The sequence below is a fragment of the Trachymyrmex septentrionalis genome, unplaced genomic scaffold, assembly GCF_001594115.1.
Source record: "Trachymyrmex septentrionalis isolate Tsep2-gDNA-1 unplaced genomic scaffold, Tsep1.0 scaffold11, whole genome shotgun sequence".
Taxonomy (NCBI): Eukaryota; Metazoa; Arthropoda; class Insecta; order Hymenoptera; family Formicidae; genus Trachymyrmex; species Trachymyrmex septentrionalis.
The window spans coordinates 1,010,798-1,032,905 of record NW_017304228.1 but is presented as its reverse complement, the minus strand read 5'-3'; the positions used below and the strand labels follow the sequence as shown (position 1 = coordinate 1,032,905).

The 22,108-nt window shown below is 34.2% G+C and overlaps 2 protein-coding genes across 2 annotated transcripts in view; one reads left to right on the top strand and one right to left on the bottom strand.

Annotated features, from left to right (window-relative positions):
- Positions 1-5,165, top strand: part of LOC108751013 (intracellular protein transport protein USO1-like) — a 7,383-nt gene extending 2,218 nt beyond the window's left edge. The window contains exons 3-6 of the mRNA XM_018490937.1: positions 281-1,142; positions 1,322-1,393; positions 2,194-3,264; positions 3,487-5,165. Of these exons, the coding sequence (XP_018346439.1) occupies positions 281-1,142; positions 1,322-1,393; positions 2,194-3,264; positions 3,487-4,656 (3,175 nt within the window). The 3' untranslated portion in view covers positions 4,657-5,165. The remainder of the gene's footprint in view (positions 1-280; positions 1,143-1,321; positions 1,394-2,193; positions 3,265-3,486) is intronic.
- Positions 5,166-5,430: 265 nt separating this feature from the next.
- LOC108748908 overlaps positions 5,431-22,108 on the bottom strand; it is a 45,485-nt gene continuing 28,807 nt past the window's right edge. The window contains exons 3-4 of the mRNA XM_018487326.1: positions 14,413-14,852; positions 5,431-5,844 (exon numbers count right to left, since the gene is read on the bottom strand). Coding sequence (XP_018342828.1) covers positions 5,616-5,844; positions 14,413-14,852 — 669 coding nt within the window. The 3' untranslated portion in view covers positions 5,431-5,615. The remainder of the gene's footprint in view (positions 5,845-14,412; positions 14,853-22,108) is intronic.

Below are 22,108 nucleotides of genomic sequence, written 5' to 3'. Positions count from 1 at the left end.
CGTTAGCAATAATCGAAGTTGAGGATAAGGAAGCGTTAGTAATAACCGAAGTCGTGGACGAGGAAGTGTTAGCAATAACCGAAGTTGAAGATAAAGAAGCGTTAGCAATAACCGAAGTCGTGGATCGACTAATCGGTAGGATAGATGATATAGCCACAGTAAAGGACGACGAAGTTCTTGCGAAGGTCGAAGTTGCGGATGAGGGAATACTAGCGGAGACCAAAGTCGTGGACGAGGAAGCGTTAGCAATAACCGAAGTTGTGGATCGACTAATCGGTAGGACAGATGATATAGCCACAGTAAACGACGAAGTTCTTGCGAAGGTCGAAGTTGCGGATGAGGGAATACTAGCGGAGACCAAAGTCGTGGACGAGGAAGCGTTAGCAATAACCGAAGTTGAGGATAAGGAAGCGTTGGCGAGAATCGCCCTGCCCGACGTTGATATAGAACCACCTTTTATCGTGGACGATAAGTTCGTCTCAGTTAAACCCGACTTGGTTGATCTTGCTGTCGATCGACCGGTAGATCTTGTACAAATCGAAGATGCGGAAAGTATAGTTCCACCGGAAGACGTAGCTTATGAGCAACAGAGATTTCAAGAAGTTCGAGAATATTTGGGGGAATTAGGCTCATTAGAAGAGCTGTATACAGATGACGGCGTGCCGTGTGCACCTACTTTCATATGCAACGATGTGGTGACGTCACCTACCGGTATGACAGATGAGGAACTTATTGCGTTGAGTGTGGAACATCCTGTACTAACAAAGGAACGTGATGAAACCGTGATTGCCGAGGAACGAGAGAGGCAATTTGAAAAAGAATTAGTAAAAAAATTAGACAACGCTGTTGACGAGGTTGAAAAAAGAGAAAAGAAAGAAGATGAAATCCCTGGCGTTGATATTGAGAGAAAAATTGTCGAGAAAGTGGAAAAACGGATCGCTGAAGACGTAGACGTTAGAGAAACTGTAACATTACGGGCAAGCGAAGAAGATGATGATAGGCCGGTAACGATGCCGAAAGACCGAGTGCCGGAAGTAAACAAAATCAAGGCTGCAAATGAACAAAATCAGGACATCGTGATACAACGGAAGACGATCCTATCGTGGATTGATGCAATCGATACAATTCGCACGACAGCAGCGGTATACAATTCGTATTACAATTAAAATTAAAGAAATATTGTAATTATATAATATACAAACTGTATTAATAGTTTAGCTAATAATATGACATTAGAAAAAGTTTAACGTAGTATTATGTAGCACAATAACTGCAGAATATATTTTTTTCATAGTAATATATTTCTGTTCCATATATTCAGAAACATCCTGAATGTCATGAAGTAGAGAAAGATGCTGATATCTTATCAGAACAAGTTGGCTCGTATATTGGGGTAAGAGATCAGATATAATTAATATTGTAATTTTCATTGTTTGTGAATAATAACCATAGTTTATGAGTAATGACAAATACAAACAATACTTTTCAATTCTCACTATATTTAATAATATCCATCTTGATATTTTACTATTTAATAATACTGTTCTAATTCTTTCCGAAGTATCACAATGCATATTCCGAAGATTTTTTGAACACGATGTCAAATTAATAAAATTTTCAACAAAAAACCTTTTTCTTATTTGAAGTGTTATAGTACTGCATATTTCGAAGATTTCATGCGCTAAACACGACGCCCTTACCAAAATTTATGTACCAGGACTTTTAATAAATTGGAGTAAAATGGGCCAAAAATCACCTCAATTTACTATTATCTCAATTTACTAAAAATTCTGATATGCTACGTCAATTTTGACTGCATCATGTTCAGTGTGAAAAAAACTTCGAGGTATGTACTTGATTGAGAAACAAAGTTTAGTTTTACCGTCAAAAAATGTTGAAAATGGCCAAAAGCACTATTTTTAGTCCATTTAATTTACTCCAAATCCTGCCGTAGTATGCAAGTTCTACCAACGGCATCATAAAAAAATGTTCAGCGCAAAAAATTGTCGGAATATGTATTGTGGTTCTTTAAAAAGAAAAAAAAAATCACTTTTTGTCAAACAGTATTTAATGTTTAGAAAAAAAAACAGTAATTAATGTTTAGAAAAATTTGTAAGAATAGAAATAAAACAAAATAAAAATGAAAAATTAATAAATGAAACTAAGTTACAAGATGAATTAATAATTTTGAAGGATAAAGAATTGAAACCTGTGATAAAAATGGATTCCGAACCATTCGTTGATGAAAAAGAGAAAGACATACCAACAGAAATAAAAATAAAAGAACCAACTGTGTACATAACCGAGGTAGAAAAATTCAAACCCGACAAATTTCCTGTCGCAGATGCTGAAAAAGCACCGATTACAAAAGCAATAGAAGAAAAAATTAAAATGGAAGAGCCTACACCTGTTTTGAATGGAAAAGAAGATTCATTGTTTTTGGACGCGGCAATCAAAGAAGAAATCAAAAATGAAAAACCCGCAATAAAAAAAGAAGAGATTGAAACCGCAGAACCGCTACCGATTGCCGAAATAGAAAAAAATGAAGTCACAGAACTGTCACCAATTGAGATCATGGAAAAAAAAGAAAAAGATGAAGCCGTAAAGTTGCCACCAATTTCGGATATAGTAAGAGAAGAAAAAATTGAAACCGTAGAATTACCATCGATTTCGGATATAGCAAAAGAAGAAAAAATTGAGGCCGCAGAGGTTTCACCGATTACGGATATAGTAAAAAAAGAACAAATTGAAGCAAAAGAATTATTACCACGTACGGATGTAGTAATAGACGAAAAGATTGAAATAATTCAGCCAATACCAACATTACCAACGATAAAAAAAGAAATGGAAGAGGAGATCGAAGACCTGGAAAAAATGCTTGAAGTAGAAATTAAAAAAGAAAAAGATGAAGAAATAGAAGAAGTTCCACTGCCGGAAGAAGTTATACCGTCTATCGAATTATTTGAAAAGAAGGAAGAAGAAGAAATACCTCAAATAAAAAAAGAGGAAATTCCGACAATAGCCCCGCTGCTCCAACCAACACCGAAAATAGAAAAAGAAGTACCAGAAGAGAAAAGGCCAGAAATGATCCAGATAAATTTAACAATTCCAATTGCTGAGATAAAACCGACCGAAATGGAAGTACCAGCGATACCATTCGATTCAAGATTAGTGGCACAACCGTATCTAATCATAGCGAAGATCAAAGAGAAGGAACTATTGCAGACTATACCCGCGAAGCTACCATGTACGGAATGTTGTTTGGTTAGTAAATATAATTCACTTCAATTATCGCTTTCTTAATAGTTATTAATAATTAACAATTTCTTAAAAACATTATAATTTTAATGTCTTTCTCTAAGAAAGAATAATATAGCTTTCATACATAGTATGGAAGCTTTAAATTATTCATAATTTCTTGTCTCGTTCTAGCACATATATTAATAGCGGCTGACCATTCTGAATATATGATTCTTTCACTTGCAGCAACCACCGACCGAGACCACGAAGCAGTTCGAGATTCCGCAAATTGATATACCTCAAATCGAAGTCGTACAAACCGAAGTTATACAATCCGAGGTCGTACAAACCAAAATGCAAACCGAGATCGTACAAAATGAGGTCGAACAAGCCAAAATTGTACAAACCGAAGTTATACAATCCGAGGTCGTACAAACCAAAATGATGCAAACCGAGATCGTACAACATGAGGTCGAACAAGCCAAAGTTGTACAAACCGAGAGCGTCAAAACTGAAGTTGTACAAATAACTTCGCAAACAATTTCGACCTCTGAACCGCCCCGTATACGAAATACTAGTGAATATTTAAAACCAGCCGTGCTAAAAGCATCGAGAACTGAAAACGCTGGCGACCGTCCTGAAATAACCGGCCGAAAAATGCTCTGGCGCAAACGCTTAAAGGACCAATCGACCGTCACGACTTCCAGCACCGGATCACAGACGGATAAAACAAGCCACGTTAGCCACGATCGAGTTGTAAGAGATGAAAGAGAACGCGCGAGAGTGCCCACGGATGAACTTTTACAATCTATAAAGATCGCCGCCGGGATAGCGCGACCGGACACAGAACGCGAGATTAGGACAATTAATTATGGCGGGAAGTCCGACGAAACGGGCAAAGCAGCTTGTAACTGTTGTACATGTGGTAAAACTCCAACTCCGCCGTCGACAAAATATAAATTAGAGGTTCAACCGCAGATAGATGCAACGCCTCCGGCGGCAGCTATGCTCAAGCGTATGTTTATTCGCCCTAAAATCGATCAACCGATATTGCATGATAAATTGTGTAGCGATTGCAAAGTGAAAATACAGAGCAAGATGCTGCAAGAAAAACACAAGAAGATCATCAAGAAAATTTCTCATGATCAGGAGAGCTGCAGCTATGTGTCACTGTCTAGTGAATCATACCGTGCGATATCTCAAAAAAGAGTAATCAAAAAAAGGGACCAGGGTTGCTTAGCCAAAATACCTAAGCAGAAGATTAATCCTATCGCACAAAAAAGAAAAGATAATTTACAGTCAATTTCAGAGGAAAAATCGACCGTGGAACCGCTATCCGAAAGTTGCATTTGCTTCAAATTAGAGAAAACTGGCGTAGAACCAATTAAAAAAGGAAACTGCTATTGTGGAGATTAAACACACGTATTTATCATTATTTTATTCAATCAGTCGTATAATAACATATATATTGTTTAATTAAATATTTGAGTTGATATTATATCGTAGCATTTATTTTGCCAATAATTTTATCCATTCAATAATATGAATAATATTAAAATAATACGCTACAAAAAAATATGTGCAGCCACAGTATAAGCTGTAAAAATGCTAGAAAATGCTATAAAACGTTATGATAGTGATAAAGTGATAAAAAGTTTGAAAGAGTGGCTAGCAACAGAATCATGAATAAAATGTGAAAAATGCATCACAGAATTTAATCAGAGTTTACGTGAGCGAACTCTTGTGTTAGATTTCTGGTTGAGACAACGCCAGTAAAAAATGGAAGGATATAAAAGATGAAAAAAGAGATACGTAGTATGTAATTTTCGATAATATCTTTACAATGATATACTATATGCGAACAATTTCATTATATGAATAAATGCTTCTCCTCGTGCTTTTAATTCATTCGCTGTAGCGTATAGTGCAACGATAAAATCAAATATTAAATTCATATTCAAATGTTTTTTACACATGTATACGTACTTGTAATATATTAATATATCGATTCAATTCAAAGTAAATAGACAATTCGAAAAATATAAACGTTTCATTTTAATCAGTATTTTAAAAATTTAAAAAGATTTTCCATGCAAATCAACGATTGTATAGACTATAGACAAATCAATACGGTTCTATATTAAATCAAATTCCCTTTCGTTATTCCTACGCGTTCCTCAGTAATTTCAATCGTAAATAATAGAAATCAAACAGCGCAGAACGAATCTATCCGCACAACGAATGTTTAAAGAATATCTAAAAAATTTACACTTTTTAGACATCCGTGCGATGTTTTCTGAATATTCTTGCCATCTGCAAGTATTGATCGGCGCTCCGTTCGCCTTTCATCCCAGTGTAATGGTTAAAATCGAGACTCACCGAACGTTGGCCAAGGTGTGCCTGCGGGATCGCAGGTTGTGGTACCCACGTAGCTCGCCGATGCTGCCCTGCTCGGCCTGCATCCTAGCCTGAGCCGTCGCGGCGGCAGTAGCAATCACGTGGTGTTGGTGCCCTCCGGGGGCTCCCGCCGTCGTGATGCTCCTACGAGAACGCCAACCCGATCTGCTGCCGCTCGGCGTAGGCGATTTTTTCGGTTGATAAGGTCTGAAAATGGCGTTGGAAACGTACGTTGGCACACCAACGTATTCATCGTGTTAAATGGCGAGGCAGACCGCGTGTATAATACATTATACATATACTACCGCGTACCAATTAAAAGCTCCTTAAATTATCATATCAATGAAATCGACCGAATTCCTATAACTTTATTATTTCTTCGCGAAAGCACTTTAAATGTCTTAATAAGTCACGATAATGTTTACTGTTGCTGCCAGTTATAAGGATCTCGCCCTTAATATAGTCCTTTATTTCTAACTTGCACTCTTATCTTTTATTCTTTCCAGTTTTTTCTTTTTCTTTTTTTCGCCTTACTTTCTTGTTCACTCAAAACGTACTTCAACGTACTGAATGATTCATAAGATTCTTCGTGTAGATACGCATGAAACAAAATATCTCTTGGCCTAAAAAAAACATTTTCCGCCAAAGATCTATCAAATATAATAGTACGGAAATGTGACATCTCATATAAAAAAGAGGATAGGATATATTACTTGTAATATATAGTAGAACATATTATTTGAAGGTTTTATCTTATCTAACATATAGGGATATGTTCATGTGAGCCAAGTCGTAATATCTAAATTCATTATACGTATTACAGAATTAATGCAGTAACGGCGCACATTCTCTTTCTCTGTCTCCCTCTCTCTAGACAACTCCTGAATTAATTACAACGATTAACTAGCTCGGATCATCGTATAAGGCTGTACAACTAATTGGCTGTAAAAGCTGGCCTGATAAATATCGCGCATTATATAAATCCGTAATTACAATTTATTCATTATCTATTTATCATATCAAACAATAACACGTTAAATAGGTTTCTCGGGAAACGTGCCAAGCTTTTAATCTGATTTCGATTTTGAAGGATCTCAAACATGATTATCAAACATAATACATTATAGATCGACGTGATATGAAGTTTGCCATGATAAGATTTCTACTTCGCTGGCTACGGTAACCGGATGTGCTAGGGAAATGGGCCATGACAGGGATAGCTGACACTCTGGACCTGAGAAACAGCAATCGTGTTGCTGCAAGGATCTTTGTTGTTCATTTTTCTCTTTTTCGTTTTCTTATCTGCTTTTGTCACTGTGCGTAATACAATACGAGAATGGCTGTGACAAAAGTGAAAAAGGCGGTTTTGTTGGGAAGCTGTCGGGCAGCGCATATAGTAAGATTTCTTTAAAAAATGTAAGACAAATGGTTACATTATTACAGTCGATTGTGTTTTGTATATTCAACCCACCTACATTCAATAATGATCCGATAAAAAAAATGCAACGCGGGCAATAATTCGAAACAAGATAACTCCACAAAAATATGTAACAAGAAAGTACTTATACAAAGTGAAACAAATAAGCTGTTTATAGAAATAAAAGCGACCTACCAAATAATTCCTAAATATATATAAATGGATTCTAAAGTAGATTTAATAAATCGTCCTAAAGTAGATTCAGAAAATCATTTTTTCCATATTTTTCTCTCCTCTTTTTATAAGCTGTTGCTGTCATAAATAAAAAATTAGACGCGTTGAAATTTTGTTAAATATATTTTTTGCTGTAATGGTGCGTAATAACATATTTTGCGAACCGTTAGATTTACGTTTAAGGTCATTATTTGTCGTTGGTTTTTGTATTTAAGACCGTTTATAATCTTAAGATGTCATAAGCCAATTAGAGAGCTGCATTAGCATGTCATATTAAGACATTATAAGAATGGACTATGAATACCGCCCTCAGAGTTATATTAGCATCTTAAGACATTACTTATTTAAGACGATATTAGAATAAGAATCAATTATGTATACCGATCTTAAACTATGTAATCCATCAGTTGCTACCATAAATTAGGCAGCAAAAAAATAGATTTAACAAAAGATTTTAACACATATAATTTTGCATTTGCAGTAAGACAGAAACTGCTTATAAAGAGATTATAAATAAAATAAATTTTAAGTAGATATATACATCTAAAAATAATTTTGTTGGACCATCCAAATGATTTATGTAGGACTTTATATAAAATATATATTATAAGTAATGTCGCATAAAATTTTTAACATTTTAGCAACCAGTTTGAACGTTCTATATAATTATGTTGATGGTCCAACAGAATTATTTTCAGATCTGTATTTAGCTACATTTTTAGATATTTCAACAAAACCTTATCCATACAATAATTTAAAAACAATAAATACATATATAAATATATAAGAAAATTCTAGTTCTAATTTTGCCGAAGAGTAATAAATACGAACACAGTACAGAATAAACGGATCGTGTTTGTCGACATTAAGTCCATCAATGTTATTGCGAATCATAATCACAAATCAATACAGATTATTCTGCGTATTAATCAAATCGATCCATTCGTTGCATGGCTTTCCGAGCATTAGCATTCATACATTACTTCCGCTGTTCTCTATATGTGCTTTGACGGGTAAAGGCTTACATTCTACGTCGACAGATTCTGAATTATCGCTGACAAACTAGTTCTATGATACATCCAGGTTGCATGAATACCGATGATGTATCGCGTATAGTGCTTTTCGCCGGTGAGAGAGAACTTAGCATTTTGATGCAATTGTAACTGCATTTTGTCAAAATAATACATGTATACATATGTCTGCGAACGTGCCGACATAATCCGAAGTTACAATATCTGTTAGAAATCAACATCGACATTAAATGATATTAGATCTCTCATCGATTTATCGCGATTTTAACGGGATGTGAAACATCAACAGGTTGCTTTATGACGCGGAATAAGGCGGCAGTTCGTGAGCGGTCAATGCATCGAAGGTATCGAAGGCATCGAAGGCATCGAAGGCATCGAAGCACGTGTGCCAATTTCTGATCAATCAGATTGATTACATAACGTAACACGAATTAATCTCACGAACAGAAAAGGAAAGAGAGAGAGAGAGAGAGAGAGAGAGAGAGAGAAAGAGAGAGAGAAAAATATATATATATATAATTTCTGACCCAATACGAAACCTCGACTGCATCGTTACATTACATAGCCATATTCTTGCACATATGCACGTATCTATCATCACGATGCGCTCGTATATACGTGTCTATAGACTTCTATAGACTACTAATTCACGAGACTAAATTCTCGAATAACGTCGAAGGAAATAGTCACTTTGTATTCCCACTTCTCTTCGTTCATATTCGCTGATATGGCTGCTTCACTAAAATTCCTTCTCGATTCCGATTTCAAATCACATATGCTCTGATGTAACGTTGAAGATGCGCAGTTGTATCCTCAACTCTCTTTAGGCCCATTCTCGTGTTCTAATTATACGCGATTCGCTTCAGAATTAGCTTACCAGACGGTCTATTTCGCGACGGACAAGATACCATTATGACGTCATAATTCAGATCTCACCCTCTAACAACTATCCCGCTCCAATTTTCAAGTCAAAGATAGACAATACCGCGAATTTAATAAAGTAATAAAAGTCTCTCGAGCGAGACTTAAAATAGCTCATGTATTACTTGGTACTCGCGAATCAATAAGATATATCTATAAATTAATCTTGGAGCACATGCCTTATACATGCAATTTTACAAAAAATCAGGACAATCGATATCAAACAGTGCTCACAGATACTCACACTTCACATTTGAAAGCGATTAAACCGATTATATTAAACCGATCAATGCATGAAAAACCCGCACTGATCCAGCTTTGCGGTAAAACAATAGAAGATTAACTTTTGCTTTTAGAATAATGATAGTTGAAATTTCTTACAATGCAAATAAAACAACATCATCAGCCCAACTAATTGTGACTGAGGAATAATTATTTAAGAAAAACATATATATGTTAATTTTTTTATATATATTAAATTTAAAATAAAAATTTGTTTAATTAAAATCTGTATAATCGAAAGAAGAGAAGAATAATCGATTAACAGCTCGCGATCTTCAAATTGTTTCTGCCTCATTACATCCTTAATTAAGCTCTTATAATTAAATATTCCCTACATTAATTACGTCAGCCGTTTTAGCTTTCTTGAGACAAGTTAATTATTGGTTCGATCATGTTCCCCTATAAGTAACCAGAGAAAACTTGCCTGCAGCTATGCCTCAAGTTCATATTTCCGTCTCAGGCATTTCTACTTTCTCAATAATATAGTGCACTAATTACAATTATAATTTTCTACGAGCAACTTATATATTACACGGAAAGGATAGTTTTATTGAAGTATCACGGAGAAAACGATTTTGTTGAAATATTCAAAAATTTAACTACAGATCAGAAAATAATTTTGTTGGACTATCAAAGTAATTACATAAGACGCTTAAAATGATTGCTACAATTTTAAAACTTTTTACGACAGTCTATAGTTAAATTTTTTAATTCAGCAAAACTGTTACAATTCAAACATTTCTTCAACCGCGCGTTCATCATAGGAAGGTAAATGCGTGCATATCGATCATTTCACATTTAAATTAGCTAATCGTTTGATAACTCGCGTGTGCACTTACATGCTTAATAGTAATAGCCATTAGTGTAAAACCGACAGTTGCTCATCATTAGTGTTAGGTCGCTATGAATTGCAAGAGGAAAACCGCAATCAATGCTAAACAAACAATATCGGGTCGACCACTTTCTGGATGACTCTATATCCTACGTACATAGATATATACATATTAGCTCTTTTAATCTGAAAATGTAAGAGCAGTGTTTAAATAAAAGCTCACATAATGCACTTTATGACATAACATTTTAAAATGATAAATGACTCAAAAAACAATAAATTTTTCTTATGTAATAAATATTTCTACTTAAATAATAAAATGAGGAAGATTTTATACAAAACATGTAATTATGGAGAATAGCTCAATGTTTACTCAAAATTATCTTTCAAAGTTTATTATTTGAATAATCAATCTCATTAGGCACATTAGATAATTGTGCTCAACAAATTTTGCCAAGTAAATTTTTGTCAAGTAACTTTTTATCAAGCAAACAGCCGTCGTATATACATATAAGATTGATAAAGTTAACACAGTATTTCTTCCGTCGCTAGCGTCATACGTTTCGTGTTATTAAACGTAGCATATTTAATCGATAGAGCCGATTAATCGAAGCCATATTTTATGTATTATCAAGGACGAATATCTTCGCAAATGCTAAGTATAATGGCAGGCTTTAAAGCTCCGCGCATCCGATACGTGTTCTTGTTATCCCACATCCCCCTAATTCCATTCGGTAGTGTCCACTCGGGGAAATTTCGGGCACGCTCTCGATGTTTCCTGCGGCTGATTGGATAGTCATGACGCACATACTACCCCAGCGATATTGAGCTATTGACCATCTTTCATACTGCAAGAAGCATACTCTCGCGATATTCCTCTTACTATTCATTTTCCTCTTCATTATTCATTTGAAACATTTGAATTTCTTATGTTTGATTTCCTAAATGGAAAAAATAAAAAACTAAATAATTGTTGTTAAAGTAGCATCTGATCAAAATTAATTTTTTAAAAAGCTTATTAATTTCTACATGCAATTGTCTCGGAACTCAAACTATTATTTTTAAAGTCTAATTTTTCATTTTTATTTTATGTTAAGAAATCTAACAAGAATAGGACACTCCAAACTAATGGTTCTGGAGAAAGATTTTGAATAAAACATGTAGAAATAAACATAATGGAATATTAAAACATGATATGTTTATAGTACAATTGTATATTCTCTTAACACAGCAAAAAGAAGCGGCTATATGTATATTCTTCCTTCTTCTTTTTTGTATCAAATATCTGTTTCGCCTTGTATAACGTATCCAGTATTAAATCACAACTAGAAACCGAACTACGTGTGCAGCGTTTATTTTAACGCGTCATATTCATACAAGCGTCCAAAGGACATTTGCGATACGGTTCACAATATCTAAAGAGCGAATCGACATTCCATAATGAAATTCAGTACGTCAAACGTGCTTATGCCACCAGCTTTCTTCTCAATGTCATATTGAATCCTATATTAACGTGATACATTAATTTCCACGTTTATCAATTATCATTTTAGCTCTTAGTAGATATCATTTTGGGAAATGAGTCATAAAAGCAAGGGAAGAGCGTCATAAAAGCACATTCGAATAAAAATATTTCTCTTATTTTTTATATTTTTCTCTTAATTTATAAATCGATAAATTTTCCTTAGATGCAAACAATACATTTTCTCTCATCTTTATTCATAAAATATATTCTATCTAAAAAGAAAAAGATTAAAAAGCTATATCTCGCGATATTTTCCTCGATCTCCGCGTTGGTGAAACATTTTAAGGTAAAGTGTAATTTAATCTTGTCACCGTTATTCCGATTCTCACAGATCTTAGAATTGAAAAACAGCGCGTTCTACATTCGATTTCCTCTCTATATATTTCCAATTCATTTAAACATATTCGATTCATATTTGTATATATTATAACTGTATTACGTACTCATAATTTAAAAATTAAAAATAAATTCATTGATAAAAAGTTTTCAGAAAGAAAAGTTTGAAAAGAACTAAGTAGACGGCAGAGAAGAATTATGAACGTTATTAAAATCATGCTTACTAGCATAAAAAAATTGTTAAATTGCTTGTACAATTTGGTAAGTGATATTACCCCTATTATACCGGTTCTGCTCATAAATGCGTTTCAAGACGATATGCACATAAATTCACACAGAAGTATGTATTTAAGATTCGCTTCAACTGAATTTCTCGTATTTAATTAAAAAAGAAGTTCAATAGTTTAATAGTTGATTCCAGATCTCGATATCGAGCTCCACAGGCAATTAGATATATCAAAAACGTAGGGCAAACCTATCCGAATTACTTGTAACATTTAATCTGATATAGCACATGAATAGCGAGCAGATAAAGTCTCCTCATTCCCGAGATTACCTACCATCGCGTAGCCAATCGAAGATCTTCTCGTGCCATTCTCTACGAGCACAATAACCGCATGAGTTCCATTGAATCGGGCGCACCAATCGGTGTATGAACGCGCGCGTTCCACATTTTGGTATTATCAAGAAAAAGCCAATGATCGAAGATCGTTAATACAATATTCGATATACGTTTCTTTAATTTTATCTAAGAAAAAAAGGAAGTCTGAATGAAAGGCTCTAATACATACAGAATTAGCATTCTAAAAGGAATTATTTATTAAATATTGTAGAAATCTTTATCGTTGTATCGACTTTTGTATCGTTGAGTAATTAAATTGTAATAAATGCAAATTGTCTGAAAACTCAGAGATAGATTCATCGTGCTACCTAATTATTTAGTTGCCAGCATTTTCGTACCACACAATTGCCTGTGCATAATGTATTAATAACTTTTTCTCTTTTCTCGAAACGAACGCTCTCGAAACGAAGGCTAAAACTAGATATAACTTTCGCAATTGTAATGCACTATTAAATTGAGTGAACAACAAAGTCAGGCGAGTAAACGCGATTTGACGTCGACGTCGATATGTGACAGATGTAAGTTTCACTGCATATGTGTACACATGACACTACAACATAACGCGTAACATTGAGAAATGTGTCGATGCAATGAAACTGTAAATCAAACACATATAGGGAAAGAAAGTTTGTCCACCAACTATAGCAAACTCTCGCAGCAACAGACAGTTTCAGTAGACATATTGTACATTTCGAATTAAATGTATAATGTAGAGAATGACAATTGAAAAATTTCGTAAATAATACTTATATATATAGCTTAACGCTATATCGTAAATAGATACAAATATAATTTTCCGTTAATATACACCGTCTGCTTATAATTTATAATTGCGGAACCATATTTCATGATGCAAAAATGTCATAGGAGAAATACGTTACGTCAAGTGTAAAATACTTAATGTTATTAATACATAACGTAATGAGAATAATGCATGAATTACACGCACATATACACGCGAGCTGCCGTCGAGTTAATTGCGATCATAGAGAGAAGCGCCATTAATTAATCGTGAAATTTAACGCATTCTATCGATATATAACCATAACAGAATATTTAATTAAATCGGCAATTAGCTACTTAAAGCTTGTTGTTTACACTGCACGACACGATACGTACAACAATGATATATACAATTAGTGATACAGAGCACTCTTAAAACTCAATGTCTACGAGCCAATAATTGCGCATCATGTGGATAATAATCAACGCGTTTAGTAGAGATAACAAATGAGTAACAATTGAATATGATACTATCTTATGCTGAGAACAATGCATAACGAACTTCAGAACCAGAGAGCCATCTAATCATGTTTGAGTGCTACTGGATTATTACTCAACTGTAATCTTCATTGAATGCACATATTGAGTTTGATTAATTGATACTGGCATAGCAAATCTCTGTTACAACAATCTCTGTCAAACTCAAGATGTAGTAATAGTCATTCCCGTGACATATCATGTAAAACGTGCGGCATAAACAACTAACTTCTAATAACGCTAGAAGGATCAAGATGAAATCCTGATACGTTTAGCGTAAATCGAAAAACTTACAAAATTAGATTAACGACTGACCGTTCTCGGATGTGACGACCCTCCTCATCGTCCTCCTCCTCGATGTCGTGTAGACGCGGGCTAAGCCGATGCTGAGTACTGCCCTCCCTACCGTAATCTTCTTCTTCGCCTATCCTTAGCTCACACTCCTTCTCTTCGTCGTCAAGATCGTCAAGGTCTTCATCGAGATCACCGAGTGGCGCACGTTCTTTAAATTGAGCCACGCAAATGCGTTTCGGTGGTTGATAAAGATATTGTTTCTCCTGTTGCAGAGCTTTCTGCTGTTGTTGATGCTCGTGTTGTTGGCTTCTTTGCTGCTGGTGGGGCTCTTGATAGTGATGCTTCAGCAAAGAACCCTTCTTGGTCTCAGGGGTGGCCCCCGAGACATCAACACCACCCCCACCCCCGCCGCCGCCGGCGCACGGCAGGCAGCAAGACCACGCGCCCCCCACCTCGGCACCCTAGCGCACTCAATATCAAAACATCCAGGGGGGCCAGCTGCAGCCAAGGTATTCCGTTCCAAGTCCCAGCAGAGACAGCGTCCGCGAGCAACGTGCTCGCTGGGGATTTAGCAGTCCCCAGACTCGAGTGAATTGTCGCTTATTGTCGAGTATCGCGATATATACAACGATACCCGATGCTATTTTCTTTGTTGACTCTTCATGTCACTACTCGAGACGACAAAATGCGGTTTTGGCATAAGTGCAAACCTTAAGTGCCCTTTGCTCCGATAAAGGCCGGTTGAATGTCGCCGTCTCTCAGTAACTTCTAGTACAATTCTGCCATTTGAGGTGCTTTGAAAGTTCTTAACATCCATATAAATGAGCAACGAGCGGTCGTCTCGCAGAGCTCAAACTGTTGATTTAATTTTTTCAGGAAATTCAACTGTTCCGTTGCTCCGTGCTTACACTCGTCGACGTAACGCCTCGCGAGCTGCATGATTTTTTTATTTCCTCAGAGCTCCGTCTAGCGTACTGTGCAAATTTCACACATTTTTTTCTCTCAAGTCACTCTTATAAGCTACGCAAAGTAGCTGTTCTATGGCGATAATTTAAATATGCAGAAAAGATTGTCCCTTTGCAAGGCTTTCGTTTATAAACAGATTAGCAATGTATCTCATTTCAATAAAAGCTATTTTTTACTGGCTTTGCCTGTATGACTGAGATATGTTTCATAAAACTGTAATCTGCAATGTTTGAATTACGTAGTTTTCGGAATTTCAAATCTATCTCTTTTTTTCTCTGTTAAAAATAATGGAAATAAGAAAGCATGTATTTCTTTCTCACCATCATTAATATATAAAATTGTTCAATATAATCTTAACATCAAAAATGTATAACATTATTCTGTCCTTTTTTTTTTTAATTTATTCTATCTCATGCAATGGAACATTTTAATTTAACGATCGTCAGGAAATTGTCTCTCACGTCTGAATATGCTCACACAACGAATATCAAACGATAGATCAACTGAATATCGAACAGCCAGTAGAATTTCCATCGTGACACATTTAGCATGGTACCACATAAAATTAATGATTCATATTCAAGCCACGTCCGCCATCATTTTTAGGTCGTTTTGATACATGGATTTGCCTTTTAAATATCATGATGAATTCCCTGTCACACTTTGTTATTTCTAAAAATTAAGAATAATCTCAAAAATCATTCATCATTGCTTTTGGAGTTCCAATACCTTCTTTTTAAAGCACTCCATTTCTTTATATCGACACGATATACACGCATTATTATTGTTATTATTAATAAATCAATTATGGATAAACAATATCTTCAAATATTGAAGGATCTCTCAATCTTTCATTTTTCGAACAAACACTCAGATTTTTAAATCATATCCTTACTCTCGATGTTGATTCTTTCGCAGAGTCCATTATTATACAACACCATCACGTAGCAGTAACATATTTACTAATGAAACGATTAATGGAGCAAGTTACCCTTTATCTCAAGGCTTCCTTTGATGTTGCATCGTCTTTCGTGTCACTCTTTCCCTTTGTCCTCTTGCCCACATGATTAAATCTATCTGCAGCTTTTCCATCTGTCTTTAAATAAAAGTAAAATCCTGAACATCATCCAAAGTGAAATAACTACTTCTTTCACAATTTCTTTATTCTAAGAAATATTTAATGGAAAATATCTTCTCTCAAATCTCCACATTTATTTTGCAAATTAAAAACTTCATCATTATTCTCTTGATTTACGCTCATGTGACCTGTCCTTGAATCTTGTCAGTATTATCGCGTCTTACAAAGTCCCGTTTAGTCACAAGAACACTAATCCCCTTTAGTCGACACTTACGCTGAGTCGCCCCAAATACCATAAAATGTTCTTAAAGCGCGACATCCTTATATAAGTTATTCTTACAACGTAAAAAACTTAAAATGAACTTGTCATTCTTTGACTTGCGCTCGAGTCTCCATTTTAGTTTCCTGTTCTCGTCACATTCACGCATTTCCTCCCAGCTATTCACGACCAAAACTAACCAGCCATTATGAGATAAACTGAACATGTGGAGTTTTGTCGTCGTAGTTGCCGTCGTCGAGACCACTCGCACCTTTTAATTTATTTCGTGCTCGTCAGAACACTCGGTACGCGGTTTAGGAAACTTTAAGACAACAAACCGCAACTGAGCTAGATATATCTATCGTCTCTTTGCATCTTCTTGTTTGTAATACAGTTTACTGTCAATGATGCTTACCGGTTTGCTCGGGTTGCTTCATCGTCAAGTCACTTGTTTTCATGGATAATAGAATCTACATATTATTACTTGTTGAATCTATTCTGTTATTATCGATTGTTGTCGTGACGTATAAAACTATGTTATCAACGATTTTGCATGTCGACATTTTCTCATATTTTTATTTCAGCGTCTTGCTGTCGTAGTTTCCGTAGTACGTATATTCCGTAGTACGTATCGAACGGATATTATCATGCTGTAGAAAATAGCGCTGAGATGGCGAGTCGATTTATATAGAAGAAACTTTAATTAATTCTTATTTCCGAACACACAGTAGACATTTGATTATAAAATTAATTATAATAGTTTATTTATAGATATGTCACGTCTATTCCGAACACATTTCGCTTCTAGTTAATCATACGCATGTTTCAACCACCCCTCATGTTAACCCACTTTTATCCACAACGATAATTAATAATATGTAAAATTAGCATTGCGAAAGGTCGTAGCAATTTCAGTCTATAATCGGAGAATGCGCGCAACTTTCTATGGCACGCGATCGTCGAATCGAACGCACTCTTACGCACAAAATTCCCATTTTGGCACAATGCTTGTGTTATAAGTCTAAATAACACGAACAAAATCACTCGAGGACACGAACGAGTTCTACTATTGTCGTTCCTTACGCTTAATCGTGCATTAAAATCAGTTGACACAAATGAATTTTCGATTTGCACTCTCCGAATAACTCATTACTCGATTCACGATTGCATCCCATTCACTCGTGAAATTATACTTTACACTGGAATATGTTCCGTTTTTTTTTTAATTTCTGTTTATACATAGAGTTATACGAATGCGTTTGACATATCGCGTAATTTTCAATAATGATGAATGAGACTCTTGATACAGAAGTCAGACCAGAACACGAAATTGATTGTCGATCGTTGAGAAGGTTGCACTCGGGTAAGTCTCGTAGAATAATTAGATATTGCACCGACGTTCTGTAAAATTTCGTGTAAGATTCGATACGATATGCTCGAGGAAAGAGCTCTCATTTTATTATGGCAATAACAATTCCTTCGCGCAACCGAGAAGAGAGATACATGCAAAAGTAAGAAATTATGTATCGCAACAATACCGAGACGTATGCAGTGCCACATATTGCCAATGATCGTGTTGAGATATTAATTATTCCATTCTATTATGTATATTGTCTCAAATAACAAAATCAAACACGTATTACGTTACACTATTACTTTCTTTCTTCATTGCGCTACTCAATCTTAAATAGAGTACAATCAAAAGATCAAATCATTATAATTAAGAGGCTGTATCACGCGCGTGCATTTAATCTCAATAATGGTACTTTATTTTAGCAAGGGTTTTCTTTGGCGCAGGAAGCGCTAGGTCATAAATTAAATGCAAAGGTTAAGGCTGCAAGCTCTGAAGGCTATGCAGAACGAAAAGACAAGCACGCAACGCATAATCCTATCACATTTCTCGAGGTGAATCTATGGTTTCAAAGCGAGAAATACGTTCGATTTTGCTGATAAATTAATGAACGACAAACGTACTTATGACAACGATGTTATTTTTAATTATTAGCTATATAATATTTATGTTCCATAATACGTGATTGCTGACAGCAATAAGAAGATTCACAAGAATTTCAATGCAATATTTCAATGCAACAAATGACGTCTCATTTTTATTTCAATACGTATGGCATCGTTACGTATGGCATCAAATCTAATATTCTTTGAAATCTTCTATTTATTCCTCTTATTACACACGTAAGCTTTTGTTAGCAATTATTAAATCGTCAAATTTCGACTTTCGACAAGAAACAAACATTAAAAAATCATCAACAAGTAATATCATTCTGTGATTACACTACGTTTTATCCTACACGTATAAGCTAAACAGACGAAATCAATCATTACAAGCCATTCGTTTTAATATCGTTGTACATTTTCTTTCAGCTATAAATCCTATACAAGTTGCACTGTAACATAATGGATTTTGTAGAACAATTGTAAAAGGATTAGTATCGAACAGGAGAGGTTCAAATGGAATACGTTCATACATGGGGAACACGACGAGTGAAGGACATTAGTAATTTAAAGGTCAGTAATTATAACCACGCGGAATATCCCAGAAACTATAGCTGCCAGCGATTGCAACATAATTCGATGCTAAATCAGTGAATTGAACATATAGTCATATATTGATATTGCAGGACGTAAATAAAAGTTTGTAGGTACTTTATAATAAATTAATATCACCCATTCCATTATCCGTTCTTTTCTTTTACCATCTTTAAAACAAAAATACTATATTAGCATTGAGACATTCGATAGAATCTTTAATTAAACATCAACTACTATCGCACAAGTATTCTATACTAATAATAAATATGCATTAAATAAATCCATAATATAATTATAAAACAAACAACAAACGAGAAAGAGAATTGAAAAAATTAAAAGAAAAACCAATAACGAATCGACAGTCGATAACGAAAATTGAACCGTAGAATACTAGAGATAAAAGCGTCTTCAGAGATTGTAAATTACATTCCTCTCTTGAGACTATACATATATCGCCGTGCAGCTATATCGAGCAGCGTAATATGGAAATAGCTGACGTCTCAACTAAATGGTAAACTACTCGTTTAAATTACAAGATAATTAGGAAGTGGAACAAACGAAAATTACAAAACAACGGCCATTTCATCGAAAAACCGGGATTAAAATCGCTACTGGCTTCACGCTTCATTAAATTAATTTAATCTAAAACATAAACCTAGGAAAAAAATTTCTCTTTACACTTTATTAAATATGGTGAATTATAAAATCTCACCTTACTTATCTTAATTGCATGCAAATTATGTGTATACACACACACACACACACACACACACACACACACACACACACACACACACAGAGGCTAATGAGAGTCAGCATTGTTATTGTTTAAAATTCGAGAATAATATAATTATTGTTATTATATGTATACATAGGTACACACACATTCCTATTTATATAAATAAGACAATCACGGAAATACATTATAAAGAGGTAATCATAAAAAGTAATAGAAATAATTTGTTAATTTCCTTTTACTTTTCTTTTCCATCACCATTATAATTTTTATCCCTAATGTCAGAATTCGTTAAAAAAGTTTCAGTGCGTTCAAAATTCGAGACAGTTTTCCACTGATATCTCTAAACAAGAAAAGCGAGTTTAAACGACTACAAGTAATCAAGCACGGCAGGATTACTACCCCCGGCCGAGTCGAGGATTTTAATATTTTCCCGCAATCTACCAGAATTTTTGCCGAACCATTAAGTCATGAAATTGCTTGGAAAGAAAAGCAGACAAATCTAAAACTTGAAATTAAAAGTACTGAAATGTTACAAATTCGTTACGTTTTATGAAATATATATTTTCCGACTGATCAATAGTTTCTCGTATGTCTACGCGTAATTCATTGCAATAGATATTTTGAAAATACATAATTAATCGTATTATATGCAATATGTGCGTTACGTATTAACAATAAATATTATTACTAATAAATTCAGAACCATCTACATAAATTACGATTGGATGCAGAAATTATTTTATAAAATAAAATTTCAATAAAATATAAATTAAAATTTATTGCGTATAAAATGTAATACAATAACAGCCCTCATGTAATAGTTTGAGAAAGATTACAAACTGCACAATGGTTTCTCGAATCTATATTATACTATATATTACATTATAAAAATATGCAATATTTAATTTCTATATTTTTTTAATTTATTGAAATCGTCCTCAAACAAAACTTTGATAAATTATTACTTTGACGTAAAAATCATAACAAAAAAAAAACAAATAACACGATAAAAATACAAGTTTATCATTTGTGATTACTACCTAATTTCTACATACAAAATAATAATATCGCGTAGGATGCAATATTAAATATATTATTAAACTTCTCTAAAGAAAGAATTATAAAAATGCAACGTTTCATTAAAAAACGACAATAAGATAATACTTTACAGTATTGAAAAGACTAAGACAATACTCAAACAAATATTTTCTGCCATGTTATTTTCTCATTTCTATAGCTTCAATGTATCACAAGTGCATCTATTGTTGTCGATTATGGAACGTGCCAATGCGCATGCACGGAACGTTGTGACGATTATGCCAAGTTCACCTATGGAGATCATCGATCGTCACTATTGGCATCCTGAATGTGTAATCACTTTATTAACACTCCGAGCAATACAAGATCATGGATTGTACTATCTGTTGAAAATTAAATCTTTTTTATTTTCTTGCCTATTATATACACAATTATGAAAAGTTATGTGTACAACAGATGCGTTATGACTTAATCAACTTTCTAAAACTAAAAAATTTTTTTAAAAAAGTTTGATTAAATAACAAAGATTTTAAATATATGTAGATATGTATCAATATTCGGCAAAATTATGCGTCCAAAGATTTAAAAAATTTTTTAAATAATTTACGTAGTAACATCAAAATGAAATTTGAATTTTCATACAGAAAGAGAAAATACAGAAATACATAATTCAACAGTATACAAAATAACAGGATTCCAAAATTTAAGATGATTGATTACGCTAATCAATTTAGAGAAAGACAAAGAGTTTTTCAATAATGGGTAAATGATCGCGAATAACACTTAATTAGAGCAAACAATATATATGGTGGGATAGATTATCAAGGTTTATGAATAGATTCAGGTAAATCAATATACAGATTATTAATAGTACGCGCGTGGATTGTACAGTAACAAAAGTGTCGATATCGCGAATATTTTTGAAATCGACCTTTCAAACTTAATAGGATTAATTTTTAAAATAAATATTTATATACTTTTTTTCGTTTAATATTATATCATCAAAATTCAATTATCTAGTTTTCCAAATGTTATTCCGAAGCTTTACAAATGTAGTTTTCTCTAATTCACAATTAAACGTTATTCA